The 14,362-nt window shown below is 35.0% G+C and overlaps 1 protein-coding gene across 13 annotated transcripts in view; it reads left to right on the top strand.

Annotated features, from left to right (window-relative positions):
* Positions 1–14,362, top strand: part of APC (APC regulator of WNT signaling pathway) — a 172,994-nt gene that overhangs the window by 111,068 nt on the left and 47,564 nt on the right. For all 13 annotated transcript variants that reach the window (XM_053225736.1, XM_027035935.2, XM_015070221.3 and 10 more), the window contains 2 exons: positions 4,372–4,480; positions 7,687–7,800. In XM_053225736.1, coding sequence (XP_053081711.1) covers positions 4,372–4,480; positions 7,687–7,800 — 223 coding nt within the window. The remainder of the gene's footprint in view (positions 1–4,371; positions 4,481–7,686; positions 7,801–14,362) is intronic.

The raw sequence follows: 14,362 nt of genomic DNA on the forward strand, positions 1-14,362 counted from the left end.
CTTGGGATTCTCTTCCCCCACCCCATCTCTCTCTCTCTCTCTCTCTCTCTCTCTCTCTCTCTCTCTCTGGGATTCTCTTCCCCCACCCCATCTCTCTCTCTCTCTCTCTCTTTCTCACACACACACACACACACGCACACACTAAATAAACTTAAAAAAAAAGAAATTAAAAAATATTTAGAACTGTGTCTGGTCCTTAGAACATTCAATAAATGTAGGCTATCATCATGTTAGCTATTCACTCATTTAACAAATATTTATTAAATACCTAATATATACATGCCATGCTCTTTTAGATGACCCTAAGTTAGAAGACTAAGAAGGCACAAGATTTACTTTTTAAAGAAAATTGTTAATAATCACTAAATAAGCCCAAACCTAAAGAGCTGTCTGTCTCTGGCTCTAGACCTAGTTTTAGTTCTGAGCCTTTAACAGTGTTGTCAACCACTATCATTTAACCACTTGTTAATTTTTGGCTCAAGACATTGTGACCTTGGCTTCCTCAGAGCATTTTATCACAGTTTGACCTTAACCTTAACAATAACAGCTTGTCCCTCTTCTCCCTAGCCTCCCCTCCACCGCCATCACTAACATTGGCCTATCAATTTAAGCACTTTTAACATCCAGCTACTTAATGATGAGCCCATTTATTGGAGAGTAACCAGAGGAAATAGCAGCATCACCATCTATCTCTCTCTTTATGACCTCTAAGTCCTGGTAGGTCCTGTAGGTTCTTACCAGGAAACACTGAAAAATAAGATCAGATCTCATCTTTATGCCAGCTTGTGAAAGGAGTTTAGGTTTTCTCCTGAGCTTTCTCCTGCTTCTGTCGTCAGAAATGGGAGGGATGAGGTAGATTCTCATTAGTCTGCACCTCCCCCAACATTGCTACAGTCATAAGCAGGGGCTTACTGTCTTGCCATGGATTCCCTCACTACTAAGCTTGCCACATCAAAAATGAAAGCATATTTCTTATTTTTTAAATTGTTTCTCAGTAATGGAAAGGGAATTTTAGCAAGAATAGAACCTTTCACATTCACATGTATATATATTTTGCAAAACAATATAATCAAACAGAATTTTAAAGTAACAGTTTTAAAGTGGAGATCATCTCTGTAAATGAGCAAACCCCAGAAGCCATAATAGAAAATATCCACAAATTTGACGACAAAAAAAATTCAAAATTTGCTACATGACAAAAGCATTATAAACAAAGTTTAAAGACCAGTGATAAACAGAGAAAATACATTTACAACCCATATAACTGACAAAGTACAATCATTCTTAATATGAATGAGGTCCTATAAATAAGTAAGAAAAAGTTACAGGCAAGGAAATATAAATGGTTTTCAAATTGAATAATTGCTTATCCTGGGGCGACTGCGTGGCTGAATCAGCTAAGCATCCAACTTCGCCTCAGGTCATGATCTTGGCGATTCACAAGTTCACAGCTCAGAGCCTAGAGCCTGCTTTGGACTCTGTCTCCCTTTCTCTCTGCCCCTGTCTCTGTCTCTCTCTCTCAAAAATAAAAATAAAAACATTAAAAAAATAAAGAAAAAGTGCTTAACCTTACTAAGAGAAATCAAATTAAAACTGTAGTTGATATACCATTAAAAAAACTGGATATGCAAAAATAAAGATTGATAAAACATTATCAAGTGAAAGTGGTAGGGGTATAAGTTGGTATAACAATGTAATAAGAACAGTAAGTTAAAATTTTACATACCCTAGGAATTTATCTTAAATACATGCTTGCACATTTGTGAAATGGGGATATATATAAGGATATTCAGTGCAGCATTGTTTATAATAACAAAAATTTGGAAAGGCCCTATGTTCCTTCTAAAACAAAACTAGTTACAGGGTATCCCATTATAGATTCGTCAGTACTCTGCAGCTAGCAAAAAAGATGTAGGACCTTTTTATGTTCTGACATAGAATGATCTCCCAAGATAGATTTTTAAGTGAAAAAAAGGTTAATAGGATAATACATAGAATAACATGCTACTGTTCATGTTTAAAAATGTACATGTGGGGTGCCTGGGTGGCTCAGTTGGTTGAGCTTCTGACTTTGGCTCAGCTTTTCATGATCTGTGAGTTCGATTAAGCCCTGCGTCGGGCTCTGTGCTGACAGCTCAGAGCCTGGAGCCTGCTTCAGATTCTGTGTCTCCCTCTCTCTGACCCTCCCCCGTTCATGCTGTGTCTCTCTCTGTCTCAAAACATAAAAATAAAACATTAAAAAAAATTTTTAATGTACATATAAGTGTACACATAGATTCTTGCATTTTTATAGAATATCTCTGGGAAATATACACCAGGAAATGACAATAGAGGTCACTTTGGGAAAGAGCCACATGATAGGAAATCACAGACTTTTTGTACCTACTTAGTTTTATCCCAAATTAACACTCTTATTTTGCATTTATGTTTATAATGATCAGATATAGAATATCTTGATATTGTTATTGAAGACATTGATTGGGTTGCCCAGGAATTACATAACAAATTCTTCAAATTCCAAACTAAGAAAAAGTTTCTCTGAGAATAACTTATTATTGTTGTACAGTAACAATATATTTCTTTTTTTTGTTATTAAGTTTCTGCAACTAATTTTTTTTAATTCTAATACAGTTAACATATAGTGTTATGTTATTTTCAGGTGTACAATAGTGATTCAACAGTTCTGTACATTACTCAGTGCTCATCATGATAGGTGTACTCTTAAATCACCCTTCATGTAATTCACCCACTCCCCCCCCCAACCTCCTCTCTGGTAATCATCAGTTTGTTCTCTCTAGTTAAGAGTCTGTTTTTTGGTTTGCCTCTTTTTGCTTTGTTCATTTTTGTTCCATAAATTCCACATGAGTGAAATCATGTGGTATGTGTTTGTCTTTTTTGACTGACTTATTTCACTTAGCATTATACTCTAGATCTATCCATGTCATTGTGAATGGCAAGATTTCATTCTTTTTTATGGCTGAGTAATCCATAGTATGTATGTGTGTATATATATGTGTGTATACACACACACACACACACACACACACACACACACACACATATCTCCATTCTTCTTTTTTTTTCAATACAAAGTTTAAATTGGTTTCCATACAACACCCAGTGCTCATCCCAAAAGGTGCCCTCCTCAATACCCATCATCCACCCTCCCCTCCCTCCCACCCCCCATCAACCCTCAGTTTGTTCTCAGTTTTTAAGAGTCTCTTATGCTTTGGCTCTCTTCCACTCTAACCTCTTTTTTTTGTTTCCTTCCCCTCCCCCCATGGGTTTCTGTTAAGTTTCTCAGGATCCACATAAGAGTGAAACCATATGGTATCTGTCTTTCTCTGTATGGCTTATTTCACTTAGCATCACACTCTCCAGTTCCATCCATGTTGCTACAAAGGGCCATATTTCATTCTTTCTCATTGCCACGTAGTACTCCATTGTTTTTTTTTTCTCTCCATTCTTCTTAATCTGTTCATCTATCATTGGACACTTGAGTTGCTTCCATAATTTGGCTATTGTAAATAATACTACACTAAACACAGGGTGCATGTATCTTTTCAAATTAGTGTTTTCATATTCTTTGGGTAAATACCCAGTAGTGCAATTGCTGGATTGGAGGGTAGTTCTATTTTTAATTTTTTGAGGAACCTCCATACTGTTTTCCAGGGTGACTGCACCAGTTTACATTTCAACCAACAGTACATGAGCATTCCTTTTCCTCACCAACACTTGTTGTTTCTTGTTTTTTATTTTAGCCATTTTGATAGGTTTGAGGTGATATCTCATTGTAGTTTTGATTTGCATTTCTCTGATGATGAGTGATGTTGAGCATTGTTTCATGTGTCTGTTGGCCATCTGTATGTCTTCTTTGGAGAAATACACAGTGACAAAATATTTCTTATTATTTTGGCTGCTGAGAAGCTGAAAGCCATGTCTGTCCAGTGCAGTGGCTTCCTATACTCTAGGTTTGTTTTTTTGTATAATTATTGCTTTTTTTTACTCCTCTATTATGCTTTTTATTCTTATATTCACTTTTGAATTTTGTTATATGTGTACTTTTTTCTGTAAACTATCATATTCTTAGACTATGCTAAATGTGAAGAAAGCCTTTGGTTGAAATGTGAACATTCTAGTTAGGATGTTTAACATCTTATTTAGGTGGAAAAGTAAAAAACTTTAATATTCAAATTTTAATGATTATAAAATTTTAAGTCCCACCTTCAGAAATCTAAAATCACTAAGTTTTCTGCTTCTTCATTAATAGTACTTTAGTTTAAATAGAGAACATTACAATTACAGCTGATAAGAATTACTGTTATGTATTTTGTTAGCATTTTGTAAACTTCCCCTTTTTTTGAAAAACAGATCATTACTTCTTGCTGATCTTGACAAAGAAGAAAAGGAAAAAGACTGGTATTATGCTCAACTTCAGAATCTCACTAAAAGAATAGATAGTCTTCCTTTAACTGAAAATGTAAGTAACTTAGCTTATTTTAGACTTTAGTAACTTGATCTTTTAAAAATACCTGTTACTCATTAAAAATTCAGGATAACTACGTTTTTAGTTTTCTGTAAACTGTACTATGTTTTAAACTTTAAACTCAAATGTATAATAGTTAATGAATTTTTGTTTGTAAAGGTGATAAAACTTCATTATGTTCAAGCAAATAATTTGTTTTCAGCCCCTAATTAAGAAAATCTATTAAGTTTGAATTTTAAAGGACTCAGGATTCAACTAGGCAACTGGTTTTTTATTCTGTCTGTTTAATTACCAAACGTACTCTGTAGAATTGTTTATTACCATCTATTTTTTTTAACCATAGTACATGCCATATAGTTTTTGCAATTAAAGTGTCTTTGAAAAGAATTTGATTGCTATTCCAGTTATTATAAATGACAAAAGCTGTTGGCAAGGATCTTAGGACTTTTTACAAGTATTAAAATTTGGTTTGCAAATATAACTATGTGAAAAAGAATTTAATCTTGTCAGCTTTTCTTTCCCCACACAAGCTCTCCATGTCAACTAATTTATTCATGGGATGACACATGTAAGAGTATTTCAGAATAGAATGTTCTGGAATACATTAATAATCTTAAACAAAATTATATGTTACTGTTATCCATAAATACTTTTTACAGTTTTAAAAAAAAATAGGTTAATTAAAATTATATTGTCCTTGGGGCGCCTGGGTGGCTCAGAGGCTTAAGCCTTGGACTTCAGCTCAGGTCATGATCTCACAGTTCGTGAGTTCAAGCCCCGTGTTGGGCTCTGTGCTGACAGCTCAGAGACTGGAGCCTGCTTTGGATTCTGTGTCTCCCTCTCTCTCTGCTCCTTCCCCACTCATTCTGTCTATCTCTCTCTCAAAAATAAATAAACATTAGAAAATATTTTTTAAAAATACATTGTTCTCTCTTAGCTTAGATTTTTCATTTTCTAATGACATTTTTGAGAGAATATAACAAATGAAAAAGCAAAAGTAGAAAGAAGGGACACAGGGTGCCTGGGTGTCTCAGTCAGTTAAGCCTCTGACTCCAGCTTAGGTCCTGATTTCATGGTTCATGAGTTTGAGCCCGCATCAGGCTCTCTGCTGTCAGTACAGAGCCTGCTTTGGATCCTCTGTCCCCCTCTGTTTTTGCCCCTCCCCCACTTGCTCACTTTGTCAAAAATAAACACTTTAAAAAAAGGAAGAAGGAATGCTTTTTTCAAAACATGTACTTAGCCAGGTTTCCTCATGGGCATTGTCTGGCAGGAGCTGGAACCAGAAGCTTAAATGCACTGTCTCCTAAAACAATCATACAAGATTTTGAGAGGAAGAGAAAGGATCTCTTTTCCTGATAGTGTTCTTGACATCTTCTGGGGAGTTAAGGAGACTCAGATAGTGAAAGAACAGTTAATGGAAAGTTCTTGGATTCAGGGATTAGGAACTCAGGAAGGTTTGGTGGGATTTTTACTCTTAAATAAAAAATACCTAAGCATATTGCTCTCCATTCACTTTGGTAATTAGAACAAAAAAATTTAGTGTCCAGTTGTCTACATGTAATCAGGTTTAAGAAAGTGCTTAGATATATGTGACAACTTGAGAGAATAACTGGTTAATATCTGAAACAGAGATGAGTTGTCAAATAAGTTATTCCCATATTTATTAAATAACCATTTATTTATTGGCATATATAAGACACTATAGACCATTTGGCAACATTAGCAAATGTAAACTGCATGTATATCATAAATATTTTTTTAATTTCACAGTTTTTGCATTTATATTGGGAAGCAAGTTAAGAACACATTCATTTGCAAATACCAAGATATTAGACATTGCTTTTAAAACATCAGATCTAAACCACATTATTGCAACATACTTTGTCATGTTTACCTTTTTATTTTTTGCAGGGCACTTTGGGAAGTGGAGGATAAGTAAGTGGAGTTAGAACTGGCTCATTGGGAATTAGAAATAACATACAGACTAATTCATCTGTGTTGCAACCCATAACTTGGGTATGCCTATAGAAATACATTCTCCGTAGAGTGTCATCTGCATTATTGAAAGGGAAAAGGGTGAGAGTTCCCCTAACTTAACTCACAAAGTAGTTTGGAATCCTTGGACCTACAGAATGTCGTTCTGAGTCAGACACAGGTCTGACACAGCTCTTTGCTAGGCATATAGAGCATAAAAAAATCTATAGCTCTTCCTCATTTCCTTCATGGCCCATTATCATTTTATTTAATCATATTTTAGCTATTACCACTTGTTGTGTTTGTTTTTTTTTTTTACATTCATTTACTTAGAGATTGAGAGAGAGAGAGAGCGTGAGCAGGAGAGGGGCAGAGAGAGAATCCCAAGCAGGCTCTGAGCTGTCAGTGCATAGCCTGACATGGCATTTGATCTCACAAACCGTGAGATCAGACATGAGCCGAAATCAGGAGTCAGACATTTAACTGACTGAACCACCCAGGCATGTGTTTATAAGTTTCATTACCTTGTCCTTTTCATCCTTTTGTATGTCTAGCAGTTATCTTAGTGCCCGGGATTTTAACTATAGGGTTAATTGATTTTTTAATGAATTAACACCCTCCTGTATGAAGAACTTCTTTTTGTTTATTTCAGCTTTGCTTTTTTGAATTACCAAAAAGTTTGTGTTGTCTTGCAATATGTGATTATCTATATTATGTAAAAGCTTTTCCTTGTCCCATTTTCTTCATTTTGCAAATGGGGAGAGTTTATTTGTTTAATCTGCATGTTTATAACAATCCTTAAATTGAGATACAAACTTAAGGATGATGGATGGTTTCTTGATTTTTCTATGTTGTCCACATTAATATGCTAGTTTTTAGTAGTTAAAGTAGTACCCCCTCAGTGCAGAGGATAATATGGGAACTGAAGATAGGCTTACCCTAACTGGACCAGTTATATATTTTAAATGAATCAGTACAATTTAAGTAAAGCCATTTGTGGCTACAGGGCAGTAAAAGTTTTAAACTCAGTATTTCACATCAGGGACCCAGACTGAGCCCAGCACCTATAATCAAATTTTGGGACTCCTGGAAGAACAAAATAATCTTGTTATATGTAGTAACTTACATATTTGATATTAATTTTCTTTTTAGGCATTAATATGCTTTTTTGTTTTTAGTGATAAACTTATGAGATATTAGCATTTCAATTTAATTTGTGGTTTTAGTTTTCCTTACAAACAGATATGACCAGAAGACAATTGGAATATGAAGCAAGGCAAATCAGAGTTGCAATGGAAGAACAACTAGGTACTTGCCAGGATATGGAGAAAAGAGCACAGGTAACTTACTATTAAATTATAAAACAGCACAGGCTAGAGGAGAGCTATTAAGAATGTGATGAATTATAGCTCTGTTAACATTGATTAAATTTTATTATTAAAGATATTTATAAGTCTACCTTCACTTAGGCACTGTTTCAGAATAATAATTTATTATGGCTGCTGCGCATCATAACCAATGTTCACGTGATTCTGCCTCTACCGTATTTCATTTCCCTGATTCTGTTCTGCTGTGCCTTGGAATAGTAAGAGAGAAGAAGTGTTAGATGCTGGTTATCTGGTAGCTGATAGTTAACTTCACTTCTCCTTTGAGATTTTTGCTTCTTGTAATCTAAGTATGTGTAATGACATTCAGAATATTTCACTGCTCTTTAAGTTGTACACAAAAAAGGGAAGACCTCACTTAAGGACACAGGGAGAGGTGAAATGAGTTGGATGGAGAACATTCCCATATTTCTACCTCAATTGATGTCAAGAAAAGAATATTAAATAGCTTTGCTATTTGCCAAGCATTTTCATACATTATTGAATTTAGCGCTTTGTATTTACACAAGTGTATTACTCGCTAATGTTTTAAGCCCTGACAAGGCCTTACCGTTTGCCTTGTCTGTTTCAAAGCAAGTATGGGCATTAAAAAAGAAAAACAAAAAAAGGAAAACTTTTACAACAAACTGGGAGGAAAACATTATTTTAAAGATTTTATTTAAGGGAATAGTCAATAAAAGGGAGGGCCTACATTTGTATGTATGGTATAAATACATTTTTTATTCCAAGAAGTTTATGGTTTTAAAATCACTAATACAAGACATTTTACATCCCCAAACTGTAGTTTTTATCTTTTATATGGTAGTTTCCTAAACACAATGTATATTTGCTTTATGCTAGAGTATGGTGGTAGACTAAGGAGGTAGTTAAGCCCCAGTACCATGATATATTTTGTAGTCCATACCTGTTACTTTCACAATGAGGCTAGAGGCTCAACTAATATATCTATATTACTTATGATACATGCATATAATAACTTTTGTTAATTTCCTCTCACTACCTCCCGCATCTGTTCAAATTAACATCTTAAATGCCAAAAGTAAAACTTTAAGGGGCTTCTGGGTGGCTCAGTCAGTTAAGTGTCCGACTTCGACTCAGGTCATGATCTCACGGTTTGTGAGTTCGAGCCCTACATCAGGCTCAGTGCTGACAGCCCAGAGCCTGGAGTTTGCTTCTGATTCTGTGTCTCCCCTGTTCATGCTCTGCCTCTCTCTCTCTCTCAAAAATAAATAAACATTTAAAAAAAAATTTTTTTTTTAAAGTAAAACTTTAAAAATAAGCCTTTCAGTAGAAAATATATATGAATATCTTTCTAATATTGGGGTAAAAAAGGATTTCTTAAGCAAGATATAGAATACTATTTGTAAAAGAAAAAACTGATAAGTTTCATTGTATTAAAATTCAGAATTTATCGGTACCTTAAAAATACATAAATTTTGGGTTTGCAGTTACATGGATGAAATTAGAGGGTATTATGCTAAATGAAATTAGTCAGAGAAAGACAAATATCATATCACTTAACTCATGTGGAATTTAAGATACAAAACAGATGAACATAGGGGAAAGGAAGCAAAAATAATACAAAACAAGGAGGGGGACAAAACATAAGAGACTCTTAAATACAGAGAACAGCTGTGGGTTGCTTGAAGGGTTGTGGGTGGGGGATGGGCTAAATTGCTAAGGGGCATTAAGGAAGACACTTGTTGGGATGAGCACTGGGTATTCTACATAGGGGATGAATCACTGGAATCTACTCCTAAAATCATCATTGCACAATATGCTAACTAACTTGGATGTAAATTAAAAAATAAATAAGATATAAAAATACATAAATTTGGGGGGAAATGGTAAATAGCTCAGTAAATATATAGGTACAGCTAGCAACTTATTTGGGAGAAGAGAAATTAAATTAGATCCCTAATTCAAACCTTGTATACGAAAAATTACAAATGGGAGTGCCTGGATGGCTCATTCAGTTAAGCATCTGACTTCGGCTGAGGTCATGATCTCACGGCTCATGGGTTTAAGCCCCATGTCGGACTCTGTGCTGACAGCTCGGGAGTCTGGAGCCTGCTTTGGATTCTGTCCTCTCTCTCTGTCCCTTCCCTGCTTATGCTCTGTCTCTCTCTCTCTCTCTGTCTCTCTCTCTCTCTCTCGCTGTCTCTCTCTCTCTCAAAAATAAATAAAATTTAAAAAAAAGAAAAAGAAAAAGAAAAATTACAAATGGATTGAATATCTTAGTGTGAAAAATAAACCTAAAACTAATGGAAGAAAATACAGGACAACAAATGTAATTTTTCATAAAATTTTAAAATATTCTGCAGAAGATAAACTAAGGGAAAATATTTTTAACACATAAAGGGGAAAAAAGTCACTATCCCTATAATGCAAGAATTCCTACAAACTAAGAAAAAAAAAGACATGTTTTTTTTTTGTAATGGGTAGAGGATATCATTTTATTGAAAAGAAAATGCAAGTGATTAGTAAAAACATACAAATGACTGGTAAGCAGTTTAGGGAAATTCAAAATAAAATCCATTCTTGCTCATGACTGTGAGATTGTCAGTCTCCAACTATCTCTGTTAACAGTTTGGTTATTTATTTTGCTTTTTATTTGTTTACTACATATTTGGGCGGCTAATGGTGCCTACCACCTACTGGTGGTGGTCCCTACTCTCCTATACACATGTACACAAAGGCTGGGGAAATGTACATCAAGTTGTTAATGGAACTAACTTCTAGAGACTGGGGATTGGTAGGCTGAAAGTTCCTCACACTTCCATTTTACCATAATTTTTTGTAATTGTGTGGATAATATAGTTTGTATGTTTCCCGGTTGATGGCCATTTAGGTTGTAATTTTTCACTGTTTAAACAGCTCTGATAAACATACTTATTCATATCTTGTAAGAGTTGTGCAAGAGTTTCTCTTGGTTAACAGTCAGCAAACTTTTTCTTAAAGGGTCATAAAATATCTCATTCTTTGTGGGCCATATGATCTCTGTCACAGCTTCTCAACTCTGCTTTTGTAGCAACCATAGATGTTAGTATGTAAGCAAATAGGCATGGCTGTGCTTCAGTAAAACTTAATTCACAAAAACAGATGGCTAACAGGCCCTAATTTGTTGACTTCAGCTCTGTAGTATATATACCTAAAAGCAGCATTGCCGGCCATAACATATGAGTGTTTTGAACTAGTGTTTGCCAAATTGCACTCAAAATGATTTTGTCGATTTACATTTCTACTAGTAGAGGTCTCTGTGAGTCACGCTTTATAATAGTCAGTGAGCAATGAAACATCAGCTTGTTATTTAATTTATATTTTCTTGAATACTACTGAAGTTGAATATCTTTTCATATATTTATTAGACTGTGGATTTTCTTTGTTACTTGTTCATCTTTTTCCCATTTTCCATTATGTTAAATGTCTTACTCTTAAATATTTGAGAGATGTATTAATATCCTCTTGATACCAATCTATTGCAGATAATATACACATCTCCTCCCTGCAAAATCCATTACCTGTTTTAGATTTGTGATAACAAAACTTAATTTTTGTTATAGAGCTAGTTAATTATATATTGCCATATTTGTGCTTTCTGTGAATTATTTGTACATCTTTTCCTGTCCTGGAGTCATAAAGTTACTTTCATATTATTTCTAATAGTTCTAATGTTTTATTTTTGCAATTAGGTCTTTAATTCATCTCCAAAATATAATCATGTATGTTTTAGAGGTAGGGATCTAATTTTACATAAATACAAGTATATATGATTTTATATGTATGTGTGTGTAATTATTCAATATATAACTTATATATTAAATAATATGTTGGTTTTTATTAATATTATATGGTCAGTTATATATAATATATATACAGATACATATACATACATGCATATTTATGTTTTTAACAAAATTACCTATTTATTTGATATTCCACTGTTCCCCATTGATTGCTAATGAATTCCATCTCTGGCATGTGGTAAGTTTGTATTTGCTGGATATTTCTAGATTCTGTTCCACTGATCTATTTTAATTTCTCTGTGCCTGCACTCATACCACATTTGTTTTATTTGCTGTGGTTTTATAAATCTTGGTACCTGGTAGAGTGAGTTGTCCTATTTTTGTAAAACTGTGGTTATATTCTGTCTTACTACTCTTCCGTCTGAAATTTCGTATCAGCTTGTTGTCTAATTCAAAGAAAAAGTGCCTAGTGCATTTTTTGTTATAGTCACATTGAATTTATGAATTAATTTGAGGAGAATTCATATCTTTACAATACAAAGATTGGTTCTTGGTTAAAAGGATGGACTCTGGAGCCAGACCTCCTGGGTTCTAATCCCAGACCTGCTACCTACCTGCACTGATTTTGGGTAAATTCTCTGCCTCGGTTTTCTCATTGATAAAGTATAATGCAAAACTGAAATGTGAGAATTAAATGAGTTAATACATGTAAGAGCACTTAAAGTCTGGCACATGCTAAACACTAAGCAGTATGTATTAGGTGTTATTAATTTTATATCTCCATTCATTTAGGTGTTATTTTTGTTATAAAGTTTTGTAGTGTTCTCTATAAAAATTTTATACATTTTTAAAATTTATTCCTAGATATTATGTAGTTTTTGTTACTGTTATGAATGGAATTTAATTATCCAGCAATCTTCTTGAACTCTTTCATTAAATTGTCTCAGTAGTTTAAGACTTTCTTACATTTTTCTTGCATTTTCCATATGAACTGTCACATTGTTTGCAAAATAATGATAATTTTGTGTGTCCTTTTCAGTTTTTTTTCTCTTTATATTGCATAAGAACTCTAGTACGTCTTTGAATAAGAAGCAGTGATACTGTGTACTCAAAAGTTTTTGATAGTTACCCTTTCTCAAGTTAAGGAATTTACCTGCTATTACTCATTTGTTGAGAATTATCCTGAATCTGTTTTGAACTCTATTACTGTTACAATTTTTTAAAATCAGTTTTTCGAAAGTCATACTAACTACCTACCTTTGAATTGTTAAGTACTTGTTAGTAAGCATAATTTCATAAATATTCGAAGGTATCATACAAAAAAAGAAAGAACTACTACTGGCTTCTTCCATTTTCATTTTCAGAAACAGAAGCACAGGAGTTGTATTACTAGAAATCCTCTACTTCATGGGGCACCTGGGTGGCTCAGTTAAACATCTGACACTTGATCTCAGCTCAGGTCATGATCTCACAGTTTGTGAGTTTGAACCCCCTGTTGGGCTCTGCGCTGATAACACAGAGCCTGCTTGGAATTACCTCGCTCTCCCTCTCTCATTCTGCCCGTCCTCTGTTCCTGCTCTCTCTTTCTCCCTCAAAATAAAGAGAGAAAGAAAGAAAGAAAGAAAGAAAGAAAGAAAGAAAGAAAGAAAGAAAGAAAGAAAGAAAGAAAGAAAGAAAGAAAAAAAGAAAGAAATCCTTTATCTCGGTGGATATCAAGACATAGACTGACTTCAAGATTTACTGACATATTGACAATACAGAAATCAAGAGAGATATTAGTTACAGTCTCCTACTATCATCTTCTAAATATTAAAATTTTTAATTTAAGATTTTACTGGTGGATCCCCCACCCCTGGGCTTTGCATCTATGGAGCTCCTCAGGCAGCTTCACTCTGGGCACTGCCCCCCAACTCTGTGCTTTAGGAGATCTGCCCTCTCCAATACTGTCTTGGCAACAGCCCATGCAAGGCAGTGCCACAGACTTGGCAGTGTGCAGGCAGATCCTATGGTGGCAAGCACCACTCCAAGGTGACTCCTACCCTGGAAAAAGGGGAAGATAACCACATATACCAGTCAAAGGAGGCCCCAGAAGTGGACCGGAGGCAGACAAGTGCTCTGACTACACGTCCTGCCCACCAACAGAACCTTCTCAGGACAACACAGGGAAAACACCCAGCAGTTTGGTGCTACTGTATCTCTAGCACACATCTGGTCTGACTCAACCCAAGCCCAAGGCATACAAGGACTAGTCCACTAATACCACAGGAACCAGATTCTGCCCACAACAAGACAAAGACAGCCATTGCAGATGACTGCACTAGACGAAAAAAGCATCTCAGCTGCAGCAGCAGAGCACATGCATCACACATAGGAGACACCCCTGAAGCATCAGGTTCTGGTGAATTAGGGACACTGCACAGCAGGGCACTACTGGACCTCTTCTTCATAAGGTCATTACTTTCAAATGCAGAAGATGTAGCTGTCTTTCCTAACATACAGAAGCAGACATAGAGAGTAAGACAAAATGAGACCGAGGACTATGTCCAAAATGAAACAAAAGGACAAAATCACAACAAGAGACCTAAGTAAAACGGAGATATGCAGTATGCCTGAGAATTCAAAGAACCAATCATTAATACACTGACTAGACTTGAGAAAAGAGTGGGGGACATCAGTGAGACCCTTAATGAGATATGAAAGACCCAATCAGAGATGAACACAATAAATGAAATTAAAAATACACTAGAGGGAATAAGTAGTAGAAGCACAAG

Source organism: Acinonyx jubatus, chromosome A1 (genome assembly GCF_027475565.1).
Source record: "Acinonyx jubatus isolate Ajub_Pintada_27869175 chromosome A1, VMU_Ajub_asm_v1.0, whole genome shotgun sequence".
Classification (NCBI taxonomy): Eukaryota; Metazoa; Chordata; class Mammalia; order Carnivora; family Felidae; genus Acinonyx; species Acinonyx jubatus.